The sequence below is a fragment of the Penicillium digitatum genome, chromosome 1 (assembly GCF_016767815.1).
Source record: "Penicillium digitatum chromosome 1, complete sequence".
Classification (NCBI taxonomy): Eukaryota; Fungi; Ascomycota; class Eurotiomycetes; order Eurotiales; family Aspergillaceae; genus Penicillium; species Penicillium digitatum.
This window is the reverse complement of record NC_089384.1, coordinates 5,169,403-5,193,985: the sequence shown is the minus strand read 5'-3', so window position 1 is coordinate 5,193,985 and position 24,583 is coordinate 5,169,403. Positions and strand designations below refer to the sequence as shown.

At 50.2% G+C, this 24,583-nt stretch overlaps 7 protein-coding genes across 7 annotated transcripts; 3 read left to right on the top strand and 4 right to left on the bottom strand.

Moving 5' to 3' along the window:
- Positions 1-1,750: 1,750 nt before the first annotated feature.
- Pdw03_4126 (Calcium homeostasis protein Regucalcin, putative) lies at positions 1,751-3,454 on the top strand (the record flags this gene model as incomplete). Its single annotated transcript, XM_014675983.2, has 7 exons — positions 1,751-1,783; positions 1,981-2,141; positions 2,214-2,360; positions 2,451-3,026; positions 3,073-3,103; positions 3,158-3,291; positions 3,367-3,454. 7 exons carry the CDS (start codon positions 1,751-1,753, stop codon positions 3,452-3,454), a joined length of 1,170 nt encoding a protein of 389 aa, XP_014531469.2.
- A 3,319-nt stretch (positions 3,455-6,773) lies between these two features.
- Pdw03_4125 (Basic-leucine zipper (bZIP) transcription factor) lies at positions 6,774-8,258 on the top strand (the record flags this gene model as incomplete). The annotated part of the gene is made up of 1 exon (XM_014675984.2): positions 6,774-8,258. The coding sequence occupies one exon, from the start codon at positions 6,774-6,776 to the stop codon at positions 8,256-8,258; it is 1,485 nt and encodes a 494-aa protein (XP_014531470.2).
- Positions 8,259-9,412: 1,154 nt separating this feature from the next.
- On the top strand, positions 9,413-10,264 carry Pdw03_4124 (Short-chain dehydrogenase/reductase SDR; the record flags this gene model as incomplete). The annotated part of the gene is made up of 2 exons (XM_014675985.2): positions 9,413-9,500; positions 9,549-10,264. 2 exons carry the CDS (start codon positions 9,413-9,415, stop codon positions 10,262-10,264), a joined length of 804 nt encoding a protein of 267 aa, XP_014531471.2.
- A 2,688-nt stretch (positions 10,265-12,952) lies between these two features.
- Positions 12,953-13,720, bottom strand: Pdw03_4123 (Cell wall beta-glucan synthesis; the record flags this gene model as incomplete). The annotated part of the gene is made up of 1 exon (XM_014675986.1): positions 12,953-13,720. The coding sequence occupies one exon, from the start codon at positions 13,718-13,720 to the stop codon at positions 12,953-12,955; it is 768 nt and encodes a 255-aa protein (XP_014531472.1).
- Positions 13,721-15,956: 2,236 nt separating this feature from the next.
- Positions 15,957-17,619, bottom strand: Pdw03_4122 (Vanillin dehydrogenase, putative; the record flags this gene model as incomplete). Its single annotated transcript, XM_014675987.1, has 4 exons — positions 15,957-16,101; positions 16,191-16,633; positions 16,693-17,086; positions 17,165-17,619. 4 exons carry the CDS (start codon positions 17,617-17,619, stop codon positions 15,957-15,959), a joined length of 1,437 nt encoding a protein of 478 aa, XP_014531473.1.
- A 629-nt stretch (positions 17,620-18,248) lies between these two features.
- Pdw03_4121 (Globin, structural domain) lies at positions 18,249-19,326 on the bottom strand (the record flags this gene model as incomplete). The annotated part of the gene is made up of 3 exons (XM_014675988.1): positions 18,249-18,771; positions 18,877-19,150; positions 19,212-19,326. The coding sequence occupies 3 exons, from the start codon at positions 19,324-19,326 to the stop codon at positions 18,249-18,251; spliced, it is 912 nt and encodes a 303-aa protein (XP_014531474.1).
- Positions 19,327-21,282: 1,956 nt separating this feature from the next.
- Positions 21,283-23,501, bottom strand: Pdw03_4120 (Hydrolase, putative; the record flags this gene model as incomplete). Its single annotated transcript, XM_066100664.1, has 7 exons — positions 21,283-21,714; positions 21,775-21,915; positions 21,975-22,190; positions 22,252-22,658; positions 22,710-22,894; positions 22,950-23,166; positions 23,219-23,501. 7 exons carry the CDS (start codon positions 23,499-23,501, stop codon positions 21,283-21,285), a joined length of 1,881 nt encoding a protein of 626 aa, XP_065956064.1.
- Positions 23,502-24,583: the final 1,082 nt, after the last annotated feature.

The following is a 24,583-nucleotide window of genomic DNA, read 5'->3' as shown; positions in this document are numbered from 1 at the left end:
AAACCAATTTGGCCTGTTTTGTGTGATGATCGAACTTCACCTCTGCACACCCTGTATTATGTATTTGTTCTTGCTCCCAAATTGTACATTCCCCTGTATGCAGCCTCACCTACTGGTCCCGGGTCGGCAAAGATCATCGCGATAACCTCTGGTCATTGGGACAATCTCAATCTCCAAAGCGTCGCTTCTTGCTCTCGCTCTTCAGATCCCCACATCCACGAAGAACGCAAAAAGTGGAAACCGGAAAAATGGGGAAATGGAAAAAGAGACGGGAAGAACCCCAAACTTTCCAATGGAGTACGCAGCCCAGGGAAAGTTACTTGACATCACTTCATGTAGATCAGGCCCTGCGGCTTGCAGTGACATGACGGCCAACAATCGTCCCGTGCGCAATTCAAAAGAGAGAGAAAAAAAAACCAAACCCTCCCCCCCCCAACCCCCCCCCCCAACTCTCACATGCTCTATTCTATGTCCATCATTGTTCGCGTCGGACAACTAGACCCGAACACAATTGATGCCCAACTTTTTCTCCCCGCAGCAACGATGACTGCACGCCTTACCTGCATGCAAGCCTTACCTGGCCCATATGGAGCAGAGTGCATTTGAGGATTGAGCTATGCCGTTGAAGCTAATTGGTTGCGATGATTAGGATGCATGGCGAAACAAGTTGACATACGTAGATAACTAGTTAATCTCGTTAGTTTCAGGCACTGGTTGGTTATTTCTGTTTCTCGATCTGATTATCTGGTTTGTATTAGTCAGGGCAAATCTAGCACAATCTAATTCCCACCTCTCCATCTATCCTTTACATGACCGATCACGCCCTTAATCAAGGTGATACATGTCGGCTGCAGGCACATTCTTGCAGACATGCATGGCACAAATCGAAATTTGCAACGCGGCCTTTTTTTTTAAAAAAAAAAAAAAAAAAAACTCGGTTGGGGCCCAATTGTCGAGTCAGGCAGGAAAAAAAAAAAAAAGTCGGATTTCTCGTCGACCTCTGGGATTGGTACAACATAGTCAAGAATAAGTCCCGGTTCCAGGTCCTGTAATGTGTCTTAGCGCCCACCAGCACATACACGCAGGAATCTCTTGCATCTGCATGCAGAGTCGGTCATGTGAAAAGCCACCTTGTCCTGGTCTGGAAGGTGGTCTGAGGGTACTCCGTACTTTGTGACGGGATTTTTGTTTGCTACAGAGACCTAGCTCTGAATGCTCTAATGTACAGTTTGGCGTCTATCTGCACGAATTGATGCAGAATAGAAAGCTTATACATGGGACAGAGGACTCCGTTGTTGATATTTCCAAGTTGATTGTGTGATGATTCGCATTGCAGACGGGTGGGATTGGACAGTTCTTCATGATTTTCATAATTTAATTGCCGAATGGACCAGAAACCCATTTCTTGTATGACTTCGTATAGAAAAAGAAAAAGAGTGATGGTTACAACTTCCCAGAGTGCAATCGTCACATGGAAGTGGAAAGGTGTACCCCAAAGTGTCGTGGGGGTGGCTTGGCATAATCCCACTTCTCATCTTTCGTCTTCTCTGTAGTTCTCTCTTCAATATATCTGTGGACAATTTACAGACTAACAGACCACCAGTGACTCTTGATCATTGTCAGGACGGGTTCCACGATCGGCTACTCGAATTGAAATTGAACACGACTAAAACCGTTTTATGCAAGCCTAACCTCTCTCACCTCTCTTCTCAATTCCCAAATAGCGGTGTCCACTCCATCACCGATCGGCATGTCTGAAATTCAGAGGTGGACGGTCAATGAGGTCAGTATTCCATGCTATTCGCCCTTGTTTTGTCCTTTTGTTTATTTATTTTTTCGTCCTTTCTCGTGTCGGTCAGACGTGACGATTGTTCTCCCGAACCTGTCACAGCATAGGGGGGAACCCAAAAAAATTTAGGAAAAAAAAGGACCTCGAAATATACACCAATCACAGACAGCTAACTCAACAACTCAATTAAGCCGTACCTTGACATCCCAGGAACACTGCTCGAAGGCCCCTTTCACGATGTGGCCAACAATGAGTTCCGTTTCGTGGATATTTGGGAACACAAACTCTATCGACTCGATCTGACAAAGGGACCTGACTCCTTGAAGGTCATTGAGACCGACGCCTCTGTTGGGTGGGTTCCCAACCGTTCCCAGAAATCAAATTAAATTGTTTTGCTGACGGGAAAACCCACGTGGACTATTAGCGTGACCGCTAATATTGGCCCAAGGTCCAATCAGCTGATTGTTGGGGCCAAACATGGATTTGCCCGACTAGACCATACGACCGGGAAGCTCTCCTACATCCATGATATCCATAAGCTATGGGGAGAGGATGGGGGCAAAGCAGAGAGGTAAGCATAAGCCCTGAACAGAGGACGGAGAAAAAGACCACCCCCGAAAACATCACCTAACAGCAACGCCAAAATTGTTGTCCAATGTAGGATGCGTTTCAATGACGGCGCAGTCGACAGCCACGGCCGATTCTGGGCCGGTGCGATGAATGACCCCAAGATCAAGAAGCCAGAAGCAGAAGGGGTTCTATTTAGACTGGACCCAGACCAGAGTGTGCACCACATGCTGGCACCGGTGACGATTCCCAACGGAATCGGATGGAATTTAACCGACGACGTGATGTACCTGACTGATTCGCCGACGGGTAAGATTTTCGCCTTCGACTTCGATGCGTCCAGCGGCGCAATCAGCAATCGCCGAGTGCACTTTGATATCGGGAATGCACTAGAGCCGGATGGCTTCGCTATTGATGTCGAGGGCTGCATCTGGAGCGCTGTCTACGGCGGCGGAAAGGTACTGCGCATTTCCCCGGCCGGGAAGATTATCGGTCAGATCGACCTCCCGACGCGCAACGTGACCTGTCCAGCCTTTGTTGGCACCGAGTTGTTTATCACCACTGCCAAGGATGACCGTGACGATGATCAGCTCCCACAGTCGGTTCGGTATGGAGGCCGAGTCTACCGGGTTGATGTTGGGGTCCGCGGCGTGCCTAAGAATGAGTTTCGGTTTCAGTAGGGTCTGATGCGATTTGTGTTGTACCGTGTGCATCAGACATTTGTGGATACATGGGACATGGTACAAAGTACATAGCACAAATAAACTGCCGGGACGGAGGACATGCTTAATTCGATTCTAGGGCTATTCTTATTCTACTTGGTACTTTGGCCGCATCCACTGCAGCGTATATGTGCATACTTCGTACCGCAGAAGGATCAATGGTGCATCACTAGTACTTTGCATTTGCCGTGTCAAAACTAGGGCAAGGGGCCGGTTAGTCAGACATTGATAAAAAAATTTTTTTTTTTAAAGTACCCAAAGACGCAATTGACAAATCCGGATCTGCAGCCCCAAAGCTGAGGGTGGATCGATGATCAACAAACGGGCGAGCACGCCGGTCCGCGCTGTCATTGTCCAGAAACCTGGGTCTGGGTAGCTTTCCACTGCAGCCCACGCAAGGGACCCAAAAATCAGGGTTACAGATCGAATCAGCTTCCTCATTTCGATCTCACATCATGTCGACCACATACTCCATGCGATTGTGCAGCGTAGGATTTGGCTCGATTCCCCTGGTTTCGGTACAATTTCGAACGAGGCTGGATGTCGGTCGAGGCTGGATAACGCGTGGGCACCAGCCACCGCTCTTTTTTTTTTCGGCGGGTCCACTCTGCAGGGCGCAGGCACGGAGTGTTGGGTGTGCGTAGGATTTCCATGTGTGTTGATGGGTTTGTACTGGGTTTGTGCTGCTTTACCACGGACTATGGCGTGCGGGCTCATTCGAAGGGGAAGATCTGCGGTACATGTCATCGGGAGATGTTCCAGCGTTCTCACTTAGACAAAGCTATTCTTTTGCTTTTTCGAAGAAAAGGCGGTTGCAGCGGACACGAGATAATCGACGATCCATGCGGTGAACAAGCTGAAGCAGATCATGAAAGGGGGGCAGGATCCACTTCGACGAGAGTACACACTTGGAAATTGAAAAAGAAGTTAAAAGGGCATCCAGTTATGGATCAATCCATTCTACCGGATCTCTTTTTAACTTCTCCATTTCTGCACAATTCAAATAGTCTGATGACACGCATCCCGTAGAGGTCTCGGGAATTGGAAGACTCAATGGTCTGGGAACGGTGGTTTGAGAGTGTAAGCCACCAGTTGACAGAGAAAACCGCCCTACTTCGTCCTCCATCCGGAGTAAGGAGTCAGAAGAGAAACATGGGAACCCGCTTCCAAATTCTCCTGGCAACTTTTTGAACCCTGTTCAATTTAACCAGTCAAATGCAATGGATCTATCAGACCGTAGGTGTCTCTCGGTGGTGTCCATTCAATTGCTCCCAAAAAAAAAGGCCAAAAAAGGACGAGATCGAAAAAGAAAAAAAAAAACGAAATCGGATCCTCCAAAACACTGACAGCTCTTCAAACTCTGTCGGAAGTGACCTTGGTGTGCATGACAACACATCCAAAGAAGATCTATCGCAAATTGACATGCGCCTACTTACCCACTTGCGGAGCGTAGTGCATTCAGATCCGAATCCGCGGAGATCATGGAACACTTCCGGCGACAATGGCTTCATGTCTGATCGATAAATCCTACGATGAAGAGGCGCTTCAGCTACGCCAGAGCTCGCCTGTCTTATGCAATCGCCAATCTATTTTTCCACGGAGAACAAGCATATCCACTTTAGTGCCATTCGGGACCCTAAATCGATCTCCGCTGCTTATTTGAGAATCGCCACACGGATTCTTTATCCCGTGATCTCGAACTGGCTTGAAAGACCCCGGAAACAAAGCTATCCACCGGGGGTTCTCAGGCTCACCTTATGAGACTAAGGGACCGGATCCCTTTCCGCCTGATCCGATCGTGGAGCAAAGAGAGAAAAGTGTCACCTGATGTATTTAAATGACATCATCTTCGTAGAGTTGAAACAAAGTCAAGTCGATTCGGCTCCGTGTTCTCTGCGTTATGTTCAATGACGTCAAAAGACATCTCATGTTCTCTCTATATCTATATAATTCTACTGTTTCCTCGTCACATCTGGTAGAGCTTACCTCTCCTGATTTCTTAGGTCATTGTTTCCAGGTACCCCTAACGGTCAACGGGAACGGCCCCTTTTTGCCGGGACACGGGGAAGATGTGGTGCTGCACAACATATGTGCGTATCGTTTCAATAAACTTCGACACGGAGAGAACTGGTTTCCTTGTTTCCTTTCCTGTCGGCCTTTGGTGCTTTGGCTGCCTTTTTTTTGGTTTCAATTGACGAAATTTGGCTACCCCCCTTTTAGATCAAGCTTGATTTTGAGCACAACCTGAATAGGAGTATGGAGTTTGGTCCCAGCACCAAACTCCCGGAAATTGATAGGACCAGGCTTACTAGGCAACTAGGGATTGCCTCCCTTCACTACACCCGAGTGGGTATAGATCCAATAGTGGGAAAATGGAGTCACTCGGCACTCTTTCATTTCACTTTTCACTTTTCACATTTGATATGCGTCATCTCTTTTAGAGGGAACTTTCTAGATTTCCACCTTGTCATACCATCGTTCACAAACCACCTCCTACGCCAAAGCCCTAAACCTTCCGAACTTGGCTCTACGAGAAAGAAAACAACCTCCCCCCCCCCCTCCCCCGCCTAGATCAATAGTTATCAGTAAGCGGCAAAAAGGGATGTCGAAAAAACACTGAAAAAAAAAAAAAAGAAAACCTAGTCTCCACCCGTCCCTGTCCATGACCATGGTGACGGCGCACACTTGCAGCTCCCGATGATTCGTGCTGTGCATGACGATCACTTTCCCCGGGTACTTCTGTTGTAGGTGATTACCGTAGATTATAGGACTCTAGAGCTGGATTTGGTCATTGCCTACTCCATCCTTAGGTATAACAAGGGGGTGATATCACTCCGGTACTGACACAGTGGACACAGTCGATATATTCGATATCGATATCTATTTCGGTGGTTTCTTTTCTTTTCTTTTCTTTTTTTTTTTTTTTTCATCGTTTCTCGAATTCCTCATTCGAAATTAAGATCTAAAATCCCCCCCCCCCCCCCAATTAAAAAATGAGAAACTCCAAATGTCAAACCAAAAATCAAAGAAAAGTAAAAAAATTAAAAAATTAAAAAATTAAAAAAAAAATAATCCAAAAAAATTTTAAAAAAAAAAATTAACCCAAACAATTCAAGAAGCCCAATACTCCGGGGGGTTAGACTTAGACTCAGGTGTCTCCATAGGAGATGCCCAACTTTCCGCCAGACTGGGTCGGACAGAGAGACAACTAAGTTGTCTTGGAGCCATCCAGACCAGGTGATGGATCATTCTCTCACCGCTGCTAATTACAACGGCTCTCTTCTTAAGTGTGCCCCCATTTTCCAATTTCTTAACTTTGTCACTGTGATCTCTTTTTCTAGCTTTTTTTCCCCCAAGGGCCTCGAATATTTTCTGCCCCATCTTTCTTAGCCTACCTAGCTTTTTCTAGCTTCTTTAGCTTCCTTATATTGATCACTTGTCGATTCTCAATCGAGAGAATCGCGTTTCTTATTCTATATATCCCGATCATCCTCTTCATCGTGGCTGCCTTAGGAATCAGTGTGTTGAACGCACCATATTCGGGCTCACATTCACCGAATCTGTCACTCTATTCAGATAGGTATCCATCGCCTTCACCCTCCCTCTCTCATACTCCTCGACAACCTAGCGACGAGGAGAGAGGGGGGTTTCGGTCATGCCATACCTCTCGTCCCGTCCTGGGAGATTTGGTCTCTATGTCGCAGGATTCTCCACGTGCTGGTTCATTGTCGAGAGATGTGGCTCAATCAGATGACCGTGCGAGTGACAACGACCGTGCATTCATAAGCAGTCGAAATCCTGTCCGTCGGCCATCTCAACGACCCCGACCCCAGTCATGGCATCCCTATGGACCTGTGGAACCACCATTGGAAGCCATCTCATCGCGTCCCACTGGGGTTCATGCCATCTTGAATCATCCAAAGGCAACGGCTGATCTAGCTGCCCTCAGTCGTGAGCCACTGAGCCTACTGGGTCCATCGTCCTCCCCCCGCCCCCAAGGGACTTCGCCTACAATCCGCTCAGGATATGCTTTGTCGTCGCAGCCACTATCTCCAAGGTCTCATTCACGGCCTTCGATGAATCCAGTATCGCCTTCGGCACGGTTTGTGGGCGGCGGCGGCAGGGCCTCCGGTCAGTCAAGTGTCGCACAGTCACCGCTAGTTCCTCACGAACCGTTGATGGGCCCACGTCTGCCCGCCACTAGTTCGCCTCTGCCAATCGAGACGGGCCTACGCTCAATAGCACCTCTCACTGGTTCTCAGCCTCCTACGCTGACCTCGCTGCATTCTACAACGAGTCTGCATTCCAGGAGAACTAGTGCCGGCCCTGGACCTCTCACCCACCCGAAATCCCAAGAAACGAGTCCTAGCACGTCTCATTCAGCTTTCAGTTCCTATGGCCGTGCATCTCCAGCAGTGCAGAATGTCTCCCTCGCTCAAAGCACCCCATCATATCCTACGGCGCCTCTATATCTGACCATGGACCCTCTGGCCCGACCCATCCCCGCAATGAAGGACCCGAGACACCAACCCGAAGTTCCCACACGAGCTGGAACACCACAGGGCACGCCCCTCCCAGTGGGAATGATACCATGCGTACTAGACATGCGATCCGGCTCTTCCAGCCAAGCGGAAAAGCGGAAAGCCAACAGCGACGCCTCACGACGGTTCCGCAACCGCAAGCGCAACGAGATGCAACTCGAGCAGCGGCTCGCCGCGCAGCAGGACGAGATTCAGCGCAATGTGGAAACGGTCCGTCGCCAGAGCGAAGAGATCCTCTCCCTCGTCCAACAACGAGACCACTACCGCTCCGAACGCGACTATTACCGGGACCAGCTCGGCCGCACAATGTCCCTGAGCACCGTACCCCCCAGACCGGCTTCTCCACACTCCACCCAACCTGCCCTTCTTCCTACATCCGAACTGGGCACCGCGACATCTTGGTCGGGCGCCGATGCGGCCCGATCCGCTTCAGGCACACAGCCAACCTCAGCGGGTGGGCCTCCACAGGGAAGAACGCTCGACTCGGTCCAGTCCCAACCTCCTTGGCCTGCAAGTCCGCCTTATTCCTCAACCCCTATTGCGCCTGCCCGACGGGCGGTTGCTGGCCCACCTCCCGGGTCGCCGTCGGTCGCTGGGGTTCCGTTGCCTCCCCTGCAGGGATCGTGGTCACGTCCTTAATCCGAGGTTTCCGACTGCCAACTCAACCGGAAACTGGTGTTTCGTTCTCTCTTGTCATTTCCTCCCCTTTCCTAGCACTCTTAATCCATCCCTTTCTCTCTCTTGTGTGGGCTACTGCTACCGGGAGAGACGAACGAGCGGGCCCTGGCCTGGCCGCTCGCAGGTGGTCTATACTCCTTTAGTGATGTGGCCTACTCCCCAAGTGCCTCTTCCTTTAGGCTGGCTGTGTATCACTATCTGCATTTCTTCCTGTTCTTATTCTTATCCCTAGACTTGTCGGGTCCTGCAAAAGTAAAATCTACGCCTTCCTTCTCGCTGTCAGTGTATTCCCCTGTCTTCGTCTTCCCACACTGTGTCTCCTGGGGGGGGGGGGGGGGGGGGGTTTTGTTTTTTTTTTTTTTTTTTCTCGCTTTTCAAATGTATGGATTGCACAGCGGTGATACCACTATTGGCGATGTTTTGAATCATCATTCGCATCTTTAAATGGGAAGAAATATTTGAAACGCTGGAAGTTCAAGGCCCCGATCTGAAAGTTTGCACCAACGCACTTGCTGTCTCAACACCTCAAGATCATCTCGTAACTAAATTGCCGAAGCTGTCGGGACATTCATTAAAAAGACTCGGATCTTCTTAAGTCTCAAAAAGCTTAGCCTGCAATGGAACTTTGGAGTTACACAGCACTTGGAAGTGATTGGTCGACCCGGGACAGACCCAGACTGTGATGCGGTGGCACAGGGTAGTTCAAATGACATCATAATCTCCCCCCCCCCCCCCACAGGAGCTCCCCTGCTACGACAGCCTGGGTGAGAACTACGCTAAGGTATGCACGCCACTGGTAATAAATAAGGGATTCTTTTTTCAACTACAACAAATTGAGTATAGAAGAAGCGACTGCATACTACTTATGGATGACTAATGACGACTTGTATTGGTATTACTAGCCAAAAAAAAAAGCAAGTATGTGCATCTGCGGGGGCGTCGTCCTCGGCCGAGCTGTCGTGGCAGGGGTGCAGTCCTTCGTGATCTCCGGCTTAACACCGAGAGCCTCACGGTGATAGAGGGTTTATATCCGATACCCGACATGGAGGTTCAGATCTCATTGAGTAGGCACAACGATATAAGTAGTCGATGATACCCATGGTGAAGTGGTAGACATGTGTCTTGGTGAGGACGACTACCGTCCCATAGACCGACCAAGCCACGACGACAACATGTCGCAACCCACCATCATTCTCATCACAGGCAGGCTATCAACTAGAACGCCAAGTCCCAGAAACTAACCTTATCCAGGTGCGAATTCAGGAGTCGGCTATGCAACCGCCCAAATCCTAGCCTCACACCCCAACCACCATGTTGTTATGGCCTGTCGGAACCTCAAAAAGGGTGAACAAGCCCTATTCGAACTCCAAAGCAAAAATCTCAAGGGAACCCTCTCCCTCCTCCAGCTAGACGTCGAAGACGACACATCCATAACCCAAGCAGTCTCCACCGTCGCCGACCAATTCAACCGACTCGACGTCCTAGTCAACAACGCCGCCTCTGCTGCACCTAACAGTAGCGGCCGCACTAAACTGAATCAGATCTTCTCAACGAACGTGATTGGTGCCACACTGGTCTCCGAGGCTTTTATTCCCCTCCTGCTCAAATCAGAATCCCCCTATCTGATCCACGTCTCCAGTGGTCTGGGCTCAATGCAACGGGCAACTGACCCCAGCAGCGAGATTTATGCTGCGCCTTGGGACGAATACCGTGCGAGCAAAGCAGCGCTGAATATGATCACTGCTCAGATGCATAAGCGACTGCAGAGTCGGGGTGTGCGGGTTTTCGCATTCTGTCCCGGTCTGGTGAGGTCGAATTTGAGGGGTGAGGAGGAGGCTGCGGTGAGTGCGCAGGGGAAAGCTGGGGATCCGTTGGAGTCTGGTAGAGGGATTTTAAGGATTGTGCTTGGGGAGAGGGATGGGGAGGCTGGTGGATTTATTAACAAGGATGGTCTGTTGCCCTGGTAGATAGGGTGCTTGAAAAAAATAGCCATCGGAATACACCGTCGCTTTGAAACTGTTCATGGTGCAAGATTGAAGTCGTTTCTGGGGGTACAGAGGAGGCAAGATTCAATTTGTCGAACAAACGTAGTTGGTTCCTGAAGTTCCGGTGGAAGACGGCCGTCCACTCCCTGCAATTTCCCAGCGGCCCAGAGTCCAGATGTGGATTTGAAGACAACGACGAACCTATCATCACCAACAAGATTCCCCCCGGTCTCGAACATGCGGGGCCCCGAGTTTCCCCGCGGATGCTACGGATCCTCGTATCCCGTTCACTGTAGGGGCAATCCTCCAACACATTACAACATACAACGTAGTCGGGCAAAGACACCAGAAACCCCCCCCCCCCCCCCCCCCCGAAACAAATAACTCAACGACCATCACAAGAGTGCATTAAGTGCAGACGATCAAAGCTTCAGTGCGAAACTGATCTCACGTGGTAGTCACATTCAACCAGGTTCTTCTCACTCTGTCACCAAGAATCAAGGTAAATCTTTCCCCTGAGCTTCGAGCGAGGAATTGCATATCGAGGTTACACCAGCGCTAGTCTATTTAGCAGAAAACGGCGATCGGATTATGTACCGATGGATCTGTCGCCTTCTCTTCGCGGTCTTCTGACGGCCTTCTCTAATGCTGAGGATGTAGATCGGTTGGAAAGAGGCAGGGGTATTCTAGGTAAGACACCTGCGGCAAGCATGTACCCCCCCCCCCTCTCCACATGGCCACTGACACTGTTAGATCCCCTTGGTACAGTTGATCGCATCGGGGAGCCGGCCGATGTCCGATCAATCATACATGAAGTGGACGCAAAATGCGCCCCATACACAAGTCCCTTACATAGCTATCTTACTCTAACAAGTGCGCGGCTCTCGCTGCAGACAGCAGGTTTTTGTTCAAGGGGAATGTAATCAGCCATTTGAACTGCAGCGAACTCTCGAAGCTCGGCTTCCGAATCTCCCTCATGACAGTAAAGAATATCTACAGTTGAAAGGAGCTCTCGGGATAGTTCCTAACCATTTTCGAAATAAGTTGCTCGGAGCTTACTCTCTGGACTGTAATTGACCTGCAATGGTTTTTTTTTTTAAATTAAAATGTCATGAACACGGATGAATCCCAATTCCCGAGCCCGCTTCTTCACCAAGCGGTCATATTGGCTGGCAGTGCATCCATTGAGCAGGAAACTGCTATCAAAGCCGGGTTCTCATCGGGGAAAGAATTGCGAAGAACATTTAGTTGGGCGTGCGAAGGTGAGCTATCTGGAGAAGACAGGACATGCTCCATGGCAGCTCGAGACGAATTTGGACTCTATGATCAGCTTCGTGATGAATTCGAGACAGAACACCGACACATACATCCAAATCCAAGCGTCATCGCTCAGGAAGCAATGGCATAGAAGTGGACTTGGCCACAGAAGCCGCCAAGATCTCCGTCCTGCCACGGCCGTCCTGGCCGTGGCGATTATCGGACTGCATTCCGTGCTACCAGATCAGAGATGACCTGGGCACGCATTGTTCCGCGAACACTCCGTTGACGGGGAGAAGTTGATGTACGGTTTGATGAAACAAAACCCCAATCTTCCCAGGGAGATGTCTGAGAGGGGGGGATTCCATTTCTAGTCTGCAACCGGCCAGTGTAAACCATGGTCGGATAAACGAGCGATCGGTCCACGCATCCGCCGAACCGTCTGAATGCCCATCGGCGAATATCTTCGAACAACTCGACGATGCAATTGGTGCCTTTGGGGAGCGTGATGGGAGTCGAAGTGTGGACCCGGTGGTCGGATATTCCAACTCACGTGCTGATAGTCATGTTCAATCCGATAGCGGACGACCAAAGTGGTGCTTGGAACTAGGGACGTTATGGCCCCATAATACAGAATTAGAACTGCATGAACAGGCGGAGTCGACCTACCAGCTCGTCTATGGAATTGAGGGCTGTGAATACTAAGAGGGCTAGAATGGGGGTGAGGACATGGTTCAAAAACGACAGGAGAAGAAAAAGGACAGTGAAAACAAGCCAGGAGAAAAGGCGTTCTTGGCCCATCCTGAGTTGCTCTAGTCTGCGACACAAACAAATGTAGATCACATCGCATCTTCAAGTGCCATGCGTGTGCATTTAAGCTGGTTGCTACTTGTAGGCTGTGCTACGACCGAGGCGTTTGCTTATCTGGGCAACTGCTCTCTCTGCTTAGGCAGTGTTTGCCAGACCTCTCTTCGCCCCTATTTTGACAGATTCTGTGTCTCTATGAAACGAAAGACAACTTTGGAGCAAACTCTCGATCTTGACCGAGACTTTTAATCCCGCTATCTTTCCACGCGTAGATTCAGGCTAGATACCGACCATTCTATACGGTCAAAACTCAACCTATGCCCTTGGATCTATTTAGAGACAAGAAGACTACAGAGAGGAAGAAGCGTAAGGACATAAACTTCACATTACGCAACCATAGGCAAGAGAGATGCGAAAAAAAAATAGCAGACAAGAAGAAAACGTGGTATGAGAGGAAACCCGGCCAAAAGACAGAATCCAGAAACCCCATATCAAGATATCTATAAATTAAGCCTCAAGAAAATAACAACAGATTATTTCCGTGCTTGCAGTAGAAAGAAACAAAAAGGGCCATCGGCACACGGGCCCACTTGGAAGAGAACGCGCTTAGAGGGCGAAAGCGGCGAGGACACCGGCCATGACGGCACCGAAGCTAACAGCGTTGCGGCCAGCACTGTTGAAGGCGGGGGGCGAGTTCAAAGGAGAAGCAGAGGCGGTACCAGAGGGGGTGGCGCTGGTGATGAGACGAACGGAGGCCAAGGGGGTGCTGGAAGAGGGGCTAACGGGGGAAACACCGGTAGGGATGACCTTGGGGGCAGGGGTGGTCGCAGCAGCGGCAGTCTCGGTCTCGGGGCAGATAGTGGTGGTGATCACGGTGCTCTCGAGGACAGTGGTCGACGAGGCAGGAGCGGAGGCAGCCGGGGTGGAAGCGGCAGCGCTGGTCTCAGTCTCGGTGGCTTCGACGGAAGAGGAGCTGGAGCTGGAAACAGCGCCGGCGGCGGCAGAGAGACCGAACTGGGTGGAGTACTGGTACTGGCCGGTACCCTCGACAACGAGCAGGAGACCGTAGTGGGTAACGTCGGGCACAAGGTCAGAGCCAGGGGTCCACTGGAACTCGCCACTGTTGGGGATGGACTCGGCGAGAGTCTTGAGGGGAACGACGTTGTTGGAAGGACCACGCAGGAGAACCAAAGAGACGGGGCCAGTAGTGGTGGGGGTCCACTTGATGGTGTAGGTCTTGCCCTCGGGCACGATGTCGTTCAGGCCAGGATAGATGATGGGATTGCCGGCAGGGTTCTTGGAGTAGTCAGGAGCAGTGTAGGCAGCACCCAGAGCCACGAGGGCGGAGAAAGCGGTGGCGACGGCGAAACGCATGATGTAGTGTCAAGATTGACAAAGAGTGACTGAAGTGGGAATAAAAGAGTGACTATCGTTAAAATAACGAAAAAAAGGATTGTGAAGAGTGGTAGGAAAAAGAGAGGAATAAAAAAGGAAGATGGAGGGGAGACGAACTCCATTTCAAGGACATCTCACGTGGGTCGACGATCCTCCCAAACCAAAAAGACCAAACCGAATCTTCTTGCTCATTTCGGCTACATTTTACCTTTTACTCCTGTGGCTTTAACTTCCCTGGTTATTCCTTGTAACTGCTCCATGTTTTACTCACAATACCTCTCTATACTATTATTATTGTAGTCCTCTGTATGGAGTACGGAGGACGGAATGGAGGGCATCCATCCTTTTCAATCTTTACAGTCTGCCCACCAGGTGAGATGTGATTGTAAACTACCGCCAGGCTGTGCATCCCTGGGGATACAGGGAAAAGTCAATTTTACACCCCAAGCCTTGTTTCCGCCTTTTTCTGCTGTCTTTGAAACCGAACAGGGGGACCAAATGGGAACCGACAATTTTAAAAGGACAAAGGCCGCACCAGACGGACCAGTGTTGTTCGAGGTCAATTAATAATCACAGGTACCGTTTCTGATTGGTGGACACCCCGGTTAATTTGATTCCTGCGGTTGATCCTTCATGTATAGTGAAAACCTCCCGACATGGGAAGATTAACATAAAACGGCAACTGGGACCAAAGGAGAGAAGACTGAAAGCAATGTAGGAGAGACTAGGGATTACGGCATAGAAAGTACGGAGCATCTTTGGTTTGGACTTTCAAGCCTTCTGAGTGGAACTCTTAAGTGAGAACATGATCCGAGGATTCCCTATGATCACCGAGGTAGGAATATCTCAATGAGACGGAGTACGCTGTACAGGTGTTCCATAAGTGAAACTCCTACAGAAATGCGTAGCTGTACGGAGCAATTCTGATGTATGTCAAGGCATCCCTTTTTATCCCTCCTTTACGCCACTCGTGTTCAGGAAAAGGAATAATCAAAAGGATCGCGGGAAATTGCACTCCATTACGACATTGTGTAAGCCCAGGCCCTATGACGGGTGTCGTACAAGTATTGTAACAAACCCCTCAGCGCAGCCACACACAGGGCGCTGTGCCTTGCAGGTACCATGTGTCGCCTCCACGGGAGGAAACAGGAGTTCAACCCTAACCTGCAGGTCCCGAGGGGTCAGGTCCTGATCTTCACTGAGATTCACGATCATCACGACAATAGCAACACTCCACACAGATAGGCCCGTGCCTTATCAAATCCAATCGCCGATCCCACCGGTTCATTAGGGGTATGTCTACGGGAGTACTCCGTATGGGAAAGATTGTCTGTATGGAGTACAGAGTGTGAATGACTGCAATGCAGAAACAACTAGTTGATACCACCCTTACCACTTTTGGCCTAGCGTAATACTAGTGTTCACAGAAGAGGGCAGAAAAACATCTGGACTTCCGTATAAATAGTGATCTTCAGGGGGGCCTTGTGGGCATCTCCTGGGAGTCCGACAGGTAAAAAAATTAAAAAGTAAACATGGATTTTGTCTCACCCGGTAAATTCCTGTGATTTGTTACGTTCCTGTGCCTGAATTTCAAGTGGGACGTATGCCCGCCCGTGGCTATCGGTCAAATCTTGCTTTTACTGGGTCCAAAGCCTGGAATTCCGCCACAGGTCTATTCATAGGCTCAAGCCCTTTTGGTTTATTCTCCAAATCGAGTGAATTGGAATTTCGGTAGGAAAAAGAATACAGATCACATGACCTTCAGCCTCATGGAGTGACACAGAGGCTCCGAACCACAATCGGAAACGAAAAAGAAACGAAAAAGAGACAAGTTCCAGAACGTGACGCACAATTGTATACCTATGCCGTGAACCCGATGCATCATATCTAAATCCCATCACACAGAGCCATTGCGAGTCATTCAACTCGCCTGCACCGTATCAGACGGGTATCGGGACTACCTCCTTCGGGAGCACCTCTAGGCGACGTCATGAGGCATCGTTATTGGCTGCACTGACTGCACGGTTCGGATCAAAGCCAACTAAGCCCCAAATAGGCTCCAAGCCCAGAACAAGCCTCAAGTCCCAACTAGGGAAACAGTCGCCCGTGGTCCAATCCAGCCAGGGGTCAAACGGACTCCAAACGGGGGCCAAATCAAAACAGATCTACCATGTAGTCCGTACTGTCGTGAAGCCTATACCTGTGAGTCTAACCTCTACTCCTGCCATGTAATGGTTTTAGTCTGGAGGAACTCATCGTATCCAGAACTCCCTCCGAAGCGACCAAAGCCACTACTCTTCCATCCTCCGTGAGGGAGGGCAGACTCGTCGTGTACAGTCAGAGAATTGATATGGACGGCCCTGGGAAAAAAAAAATTTAAAATACAAAGTTAACCTCAATCCAATCTCCACAAAATGATGTGTTCTATTTTCGGAACGCAAAAACTCACCCTGAGTCAATTTGCTTAGCCACCCGCAGCCCCCGGAACAGATTGTTGGTATACAGAGCTGCTGTCAGACCGTATTCGGTGTCATTTGCTAGTGCGATTGCCTCATCTTCAGTGTCCACAACCATGAGAGACACGGTCGGACCAAACGACTCGGTAGCGTACATCTCCATCTCCTTGGTGACACCGTCGACGACGATCGGTCGCATGCCCGCTCCAACGGACTCGCTTGCATTGGCGTCGCCGAAAAGAAGCGAAGCTCCGCGAGACACGGCGTCTGCCACAAGCCTCTTGTTCTTAGCGACGGCTGCGGTGTTCACTAGTACTAGCGCGGGCGCATCCTTGCCAAACAACTTCTCCGTCGTCGCAGCAAGTTTCTGTCGGAACTCATCTGCAATGGACCGTAGCACGATAATCCGCTCGGTCGACATGCAGATTTGACCGGACTGTATAGTGTTTGTCAGTATGTGATTTCCCTTGTCTCGATCGAACCAAAACTACATACGTGCATGAACGATCCAATGGCACAGTTCATGGCAGCCTTGTCCAAATTCGCGTCGTCCAAAACAACCGCCGACGCCTTCCCACCCAGCTCGAGCAGCACAGGCTTGATGTATTTACCTGCGGTGGAAGCAATGATCGAGCCGACCAGTGTGCTCCCGGTGAAGTTGACCTTGCGCACAGCCTGGTGAGCAATCAGCGCAGTGGTGACGGCCGGGGCGTCGGAGGGCTGGTGGAAGATGACGTTCAGACATCCGGCAGGAAGACCAGCCTGGCGGAAGATATCGCCCAGGGCCCAGAAACACTTGGGTGAGAGCTCGGAGCCCTTGAGAACGACGGTGTTTCCGGCTGCGAGTGGGAGCGCTACGGCGCGCGTACCCAGAATGAAAGGAGCGTTCCTGCAATTCAATTAACACGAGTCCCAGGCCAGCCGATGAATTTTCGCATGTGTCACAGATCGGATTTACGAAGCTTACCATGGCGCGATTGACAGAATTACTCCATACGGCTCCTTGTATACGATCGCTTCCTCCCCCTCCCCGCTCACATGGGGCACGACACCCTCGATCGTGGATATCCGACCCGCGAACTCTTTGATAAAGAGCACACCCTGGTTGAAAGTGAATTCCGAAAAGGGTCGACCGGCACCGGTCTCCTCGCGCTGGTACTGTATCAATTCCTCTTTGCGCGAGGCCATAATGTCGGCGGCCTTCAACAGGATGTCGCGGCGCTCGTGTGCCTTGGTCTTCCTCCATGCGAGAAAGGCAGCCTGGGCACTGTCGACTGCGCGGTTGGCATCGGCGACCGACACACCGGCACAATAGCCACTCAGCTCGCCGGTGGCGGGAGCATGGACTTCAAATCTGACATCGGTCTCAACGGACTCATTATCGATGATAAGCGGGGTTACCGCTTTGTTGGATGATGCCATTGTGGGTGTCTGGTGAAATTGAAGGGAAAAATACGGGAAGATCTCTCTGTTTTGTGATTTGTGTTTTTTTATTTTATACAGAAAGGGACCGGCCTATTCGAATGGAGGAGTTCAGTTGCTTTAATAGGAGCTATGATTTTCACCAAAGAGAGAGGCGGGGGTGGCGGGAACACAAAGGGGTAGACTTTGATATCCGACTGCGTTATTGAAACCGTAGATCGGTTAGTTATTTCCGGGGTCTGGGGTCGCTATTCAACGGAGTAATGAATTATCTCCGGACTGTCTGCGGATGTAGAAAGCTAAAAAGGCTCTTCAACTGCCTTGAACAAGAGCCGACCTCGGGAGCTATGTGGAGAGGAAAAGATGACAAAGCCGGATGCGTTTCCGAGATGAATGAGCATGAACGAGATCAACGAGATCAACGACATGGATTAGATGAAGATGCCCAGGGACTTAAAATAAAATTTCTTCAAGATCGTTTTGGATTAATTTAAAACCCCCGTCTACGCTGATCAAATGTATTTCCAAAGCCCCAGACCTCCAAGTCCAGCCATATCACTCATTACCCCAGATACCCTAAGCGCCTGAACGATGCAATTCATGACCCGCAAAATAACCCAGAGATCCCCTCAATTGGCCCAAATCTTTGTCTCGGTTGAAGAGGCGTTTTTGCTCAATTCCGCGAATGGACACGCCGACACCTTGGATGTCGTTGACGCATTTCCTATCGTCGACGGCGCCATGCTATTTAACGAGGGTGCCATGCTATTTATCGAAGGAGCTGTACTGCGTATTGAAGGCGCAACACCACTCGAAATACTGGACCTATCATCCTCGGTCGAGCTACCGGAGCTGCTGCCCAGGATGCGCTTGTCGCCGAGGTAACCCTCCTGATCCTCGCCATAGTTGAACTCAGACATCTCATCCGCGAACTCTTCGCCGTCGCTCGAATGGTACCGAGCGAAGAGATCATTCTGAATCCACAGGATCTTGTTGACGGCGCGCACGAGTGCGATCTTGCGTCGCAGCGACAGGTGCGGGTGCGACAGCATCGCTTCGATCCAGATGTCTTGGATATACCCCAGACATACGCCGAGATGGATGTACTCGATGTTCAATGGCGACATGCGTACTGTTCCGCTGTGCATCAGGCTGTGTCACCAAACCCCACGTTAGCGCGTTGCACAAACACCGAGCATTGCCGGGGGGACGGGGCATCTGGGGACGGGAAAGTGGGGATGTCGGGTGTGAACTTACCCAACCTTGTTCAGGTACCGCCAAAAGTCCATGGTGGTCGGGTCCTGACATAGCCGCGTCAGGTACCACCGCAGGAACATCTTGCGTCGTTTGATTTTAGGGGTCTCTTCATGGAGATAATCTTCCTCGGGCTCGGTCTCGTCGACGGTTGTGCGTGTGTGGAAGGCCCGAGATGTGATGTCGTATTGGAGAAGCTTTTTATATACCAGGTTGACCACGGCCGGGATCAATTGCTTAATGTATTTGTTGCCGGACACTAACGCTTCAACATCGCCTAGGAAAATGTTAGTGGCTGTGGCTTACTCTTAAGATCGGTTGATGGTGAAAGAACTTACTAGAATTGAAGTCGAGGAAGCTATGGAGGTACTTGATTCGCTCTTCCAGGCTTGTATAAAGTAGCTTGCGGTCGACATGTGTCGGCTCAGGAGCCGCTCTTGCACTGTACTCCATGCTGCCGGAGGTGATGTCTTTTATAAAAATCGCCCTGGCAAAGAGCTGGGGTGTTATCTGAAGGAGTTGAGGAGAGGAGGAGGAAGAAAAAAAAAAAGGTGATGGAAAAGAGACTGAAGATCGATTATAAAAAGGAGAAGTCTGGGGAACCTCGTGGCAAACCCGTGGCAGATCGAGTATTTATACCATCGATGCGCGATACCCGTTCAGATTACTCCGGTTTACCGTTCTTCGAGATTGTACGCAACTCGATCATATTAAAAGCCACCGAACCGTAAAATACGTCTTATTGCGGATCCGCTTTGGGCAATCCTGCAACCAGACGCCCGATGACTCTTACCTCAAAAAGCGATTTTTCCCGGTCTGATGGCGAACCCAGTAATATCAAGCCGAGATCTTCCCTCACGCGTCCATTTTTACTGAGTAAGGAAAGTGCTCGTGGTCGAATCAGACCACAGAGTAAGATAGTTTCCTCCGTCACTCTCCAAACCTTGGAAGTGGAGTGACCACCTTGGCAGATGTGGGCTGACCCATTCTCCAAGCTAAGGGAAAAAAAAGAAATTGGAAACGAAACACGCGTAAGCGGCACGATCCATCATTGCCGTGCTGTCAGACCCCGGAAGTTGAAACAAGCGGTTTGGAAACGTAACAGAATACTGTCAGCCCAACTTTAACAGGCTGGGGTTCAGCCCTCGCTTCATCTATATCATCCTAGTGTACGATCAGATGGCGCTTTTGACATGCCGGGGAATAAAAAAAAAAGACCAAAACACATGTCAATTGCGCGAACCATTGCCCGTGCCAAAGAAGCCCCCCCAAAAAAAACCGGGTCTGCCGGCGTTTACATTTCACTCTCGCTCACTGGCTAAGGAACGCCGCTACGGCCTTAACGGTTTCGTCTAGAAGAGACAAAGTGGGTTCCGTTCGGGTCCGACTGTACTGCGGGCCTGATGACATTCAGACACACTAAGATCTAGTATTCACACAAGTCCACGGGAGTAGATGTGGATTAATCGTGAGTTCATCGGGACTGGATGAGATCTGAACTTTAGATCTTGAGATCAACTTGAGTTCTAAGCAACAACGTATGACAACACAATTGGCCCAGAAAACAATCTCAACGCCCCTTAATAAGTTGGTGCTTCTGGAAGACACTGAATGGGTGGTTGTGTGGGTCTGAAGGAACAGTTTGCGGATGACAATCCACAACAGGGGACAATCGAAGCTAACGGTCAATAGCGTCAAAAATCAGCAAACACATGCATGTCTAGTGAGATAGACCCTTGCCCACAGGATCCATTTTTAACATTAAACCCCCAGTCCGGTGTCGTGTGACGCATGGCCTGACTATATCTCGGGACAGCCGGTGGATATGGCATGATCTACGGAATATTTAAGGGATGAAAATTTTTCACCAAGGGGCCAAAAACCCACCCCCTCATATTGAATTTGGATTAAATTCTCCGAAGTGATGCTTCAGAGCGGATAACACTCTTTTTTTAACTTCTCTTGATCTGGAAGGTTTCAAAAGCAGCGACAATCATTGCCGCGTCAGGGCTTCTTCGACGGGGCTAACACTTGAGAATAACCTCCCGGAGGGGGGGGGGGGGGGGGGGGGGGGGGGGGCTTGACACGATTACCCATGAAATGAAACAGCTAGATTTCAAACGGTTTGTGGAGATTTGATGGTGACAGCCCTGGGGCTGTTCACAAGACCATCAGCCAGTCACCATGTTCCAGATGAAAATTGTGAAACGGGGGGGGCGAAGAAAGTTGCAAATGCGTTACAGAGTGCTGGTCTCGAGCTCTTTGAGCTTTGCAGCGGTCAAGATTGAACACTTGCTTTTGAGAAAACACGAGATTCCATTGGGAGATCATGAGCCATTATAAGATTTCATACTCCATCCGCATCACATCTAGATAGCCTCGGATGACGTGGTCTGTCCATGAGATATATCATGAACTTTTCCCGGCTGCGTTGCTCCGTGCGGCGGCGGCATCATAGAGACCCTTGATGTCTGCCTGCCACTGTTTCACGTCGACTCTTGCCACGCGGCGATCATACGTAAGCAGGCCGTTAACCTCGCCCTCGACATCGGTCGTCTGCGTCCAGACGCCCCCACTGCATGCGTACAGGCGGACTTGATCCTCAAGCTCGTTCAAGAGAAGGTGACTCCGATAATTCCATGTCTCAATGGTGGTGTCGATTTCGTATGTCTGGCCGATAGTATTGATGGATACCTGGCTGTTCCAGAGATGCTCACTGGATACATTTGTCCCGATGCCGCCAAATTCACCCTGGAACCCAATCCGGTTGGGATCATATGGGCTCGATGGTGTGGAGTAGAAGGGAGTGCCACATTGTGGGTTTGCGTAATGGTGGTTGTCCTAATTCAGGTGGATTAGACACGTGGTTGAGCCATAGGGAAACCTTGAAAGGGCGCATACACTAAAGTCTCCCGCGCCGTGGTCATCCCAGCCAGTCGTCGAGTCGACAAGCCGAGTGGGGTCCAGATGTCTTACCCGCTCGGTCAGTTCAAACTCGGGGTAGTGTTCTGTGATTTGGCCCCAGGCTTCGTTGTAAATGACCTGTAGAGAGTAGTTAACGTCGGAATCTGTCTTGCTTTCTCCCCAACACCTTCACTTACCCAGGTTACAATACTGGGGAAGCTCTTGAGTTGGTTGACCAACACATTTAGCTGGCGAACGAACTCAGCCTGCTGCTTCTCATCTGGTAGAATATTGATCAAGTTGCAGTTTGCATCTCTCCTGGACTGCAGCGGGCGCATGGAAGGCATATCCTGGATCACAAGCAGGCCGAGCTCGTCGCATGCTTGATAGAACAGATCGGTCTCGACCTTGATCTGCATGGGATGGTGTGAGAACGGGAAACCATAAGATACGCTGGGATGCGGAGACACTCACATGCTTTCGGACCATGTTGAATCCCAGCTTCTTTAGCATCTCTAAATCGAACACCATCGCCTCTTTACTGGGTGGTGTATATAAGCCATCGGGCCAATAGCCTTGATCCAAGGTACCGAACATGAAAACAAATTCTCCGTTGAGCAAGGGTCGCTCAATCCCGTCAATCTTGCCCCTGGAGATTGTGCGGAAGCCAATGTAGCTCTCCACCTGATCGGTTCCAAGCTTGACGGTCACATTGTACAGGTCAGGCGAATCTGGGGACCAGAGCTGGGGCGAAGATACGATAAATTGGAATGGCTCATCGGTGGGGCCTTGATGGGTTGCAACAGTCTTGCCATCTTTGTGGACCGTAACCTCGGCCTGGGCCGATTTCTCCTTGGCGGAGCTGTGTACAGTGATGTTTACTACACGCAGTCAGAATCAAGCAATGCTTGCCGTTGACACTGTGCACTTACCTTGGCCATCCATGTTGGCGTCGAGGTCGAGTTGGGCAATGTGGTTAGATGGGGCAGCCTCGAGCCAAACAGATTGCCATATTCCACTGCACGGGGTATAAAAGATATGATTCGGCCTCAAGGTCTGCTTTCCAATAGGAATAACATAGTCACCATTGTCAGTAGGATCATGCACGAACACAAGTCTGCATTTGAAATCAGATATATAAGTCGAATGCGTTGTGATCCCGGGATACTCACAGCTCATTCGGCTGATCAAACTTCAGGTACTTTGTCACGTCGACCGTGAAGCGGAAGTATCCGCCACGGTGGAAGCCTGCTTCTTCGCCGTTGACAAAGACTGTGGCTTCATAGTCCACCGCTCCAAAATTTAGCAATACTTGCTCACCCTTCCACGACGATGATACCTCGAAGGATGTCGAAAACCAAGAGTACAAAGCCCAATCAGTCTGAATTCCTGTAAATCTTGGTTAATTTTTTTTGATGACAACAAGTAGGAAAATCCCTACCGGACAGTCCACTCTCAAGACACGATGGAATCAAAACATCCTGTGCAAGCTCTTGCCCAAAGGGTGGTTGCTGAATAGCATCGAGGCCTAAAGCTTTTTGGTACTTCCACACTCCGTTGAGATTCTTCCATTCAGAGCGCTGCAGCAACGGCCGCGGATATTCGGGCCACGGGTTCGTTCCGACTTTGTCAGTCCATGGTGTTGTCAAGGGAGGCTTCTTAAGGGAGTAACCTTCACTGCGTGCCTTGTTTTCCTGAAACTTCGTGCCATCATTGCTAGGCATGGCTATACAAGTCACCATCAGGCACGATAAGACCAGACTGTAAGGTAAGTGCATGTCGATCGGAAGCACTCAGATCTTTTGACAGAAGTAGACACACACAGGTCCGAGGATCTTCGGGACAAAGTGTCATATTCTGGGCCTGATTGGGTCAGTCCCTGTATTTAAATACATCGCGCCCTGTGTACGCCGGACTAGCAGACTCCTAGCACGGTGCTTCCCTACGTACAGCATGCGCACTTGGCAGAGACACCCCCACAAGCGCTAGCCCCGAGGAAGTACACAGGGCGCCGAGAAATCTCACTGAGGGTCGCGAGCATGTCGGTCGCCGGCTGGTCTGACCACAGGTAGCATCATCCACTGCTTGGCATTACTGACAGCGCAGGAGCCAATAGCCAAGAGCAACAGCCAAGTGCCAAGTGCCAAGTGCCGGCGGGCAGCAATGATGTCGATATGTACATGATCAACAAATAGCCCGTCACGAAGGGTGAGGTTGCTCTTGCCGGCTACGAACACTCCAGCTGTGGATTCTCGAGACAAGCCAAAAATGATCAGAATGCTCCCGGCACCTAATCATAATAATCCCTCAGAAGTTTCCCAGCCGCCATGACCAGCTCCAGGTAGCGACAAATCACGGCCGTGATAGGTATCCAATGGAGCATTTCTTGCCAGCAAAATACAAGTCACGCGACAGAATGTTCAGTCTGGGCCGACTGCTCTGCCGAATACCACGAAAACTCAACGCCGATCGCAACCCACGGGCGACAGCCGATTTGTCGTTGTTCCAGGCCTGCATTTCCCGTGCAAGGGAAGTTATGTCGCTTGCTGTCTCATCCATTCGCCGAAATATGCAACTCATCTGCAAATCCAAGCCAAGTCCAAGAATGAAGTCATGTTCACATGGAATGGTTTGATCTTGCATTGTAGGTCCACCCAGCAAGAACCCTTGCGTCCGGATAGCATGGCACACTAGCGCCCTTCCCCCCACCCTCCCCTCCAAGTAGAATCTATATTTGATGAAATGACCTGGCCACGATCTGATTTCCTCATATATATCATTCACTCCTTCGGCATGGCTGACCAAC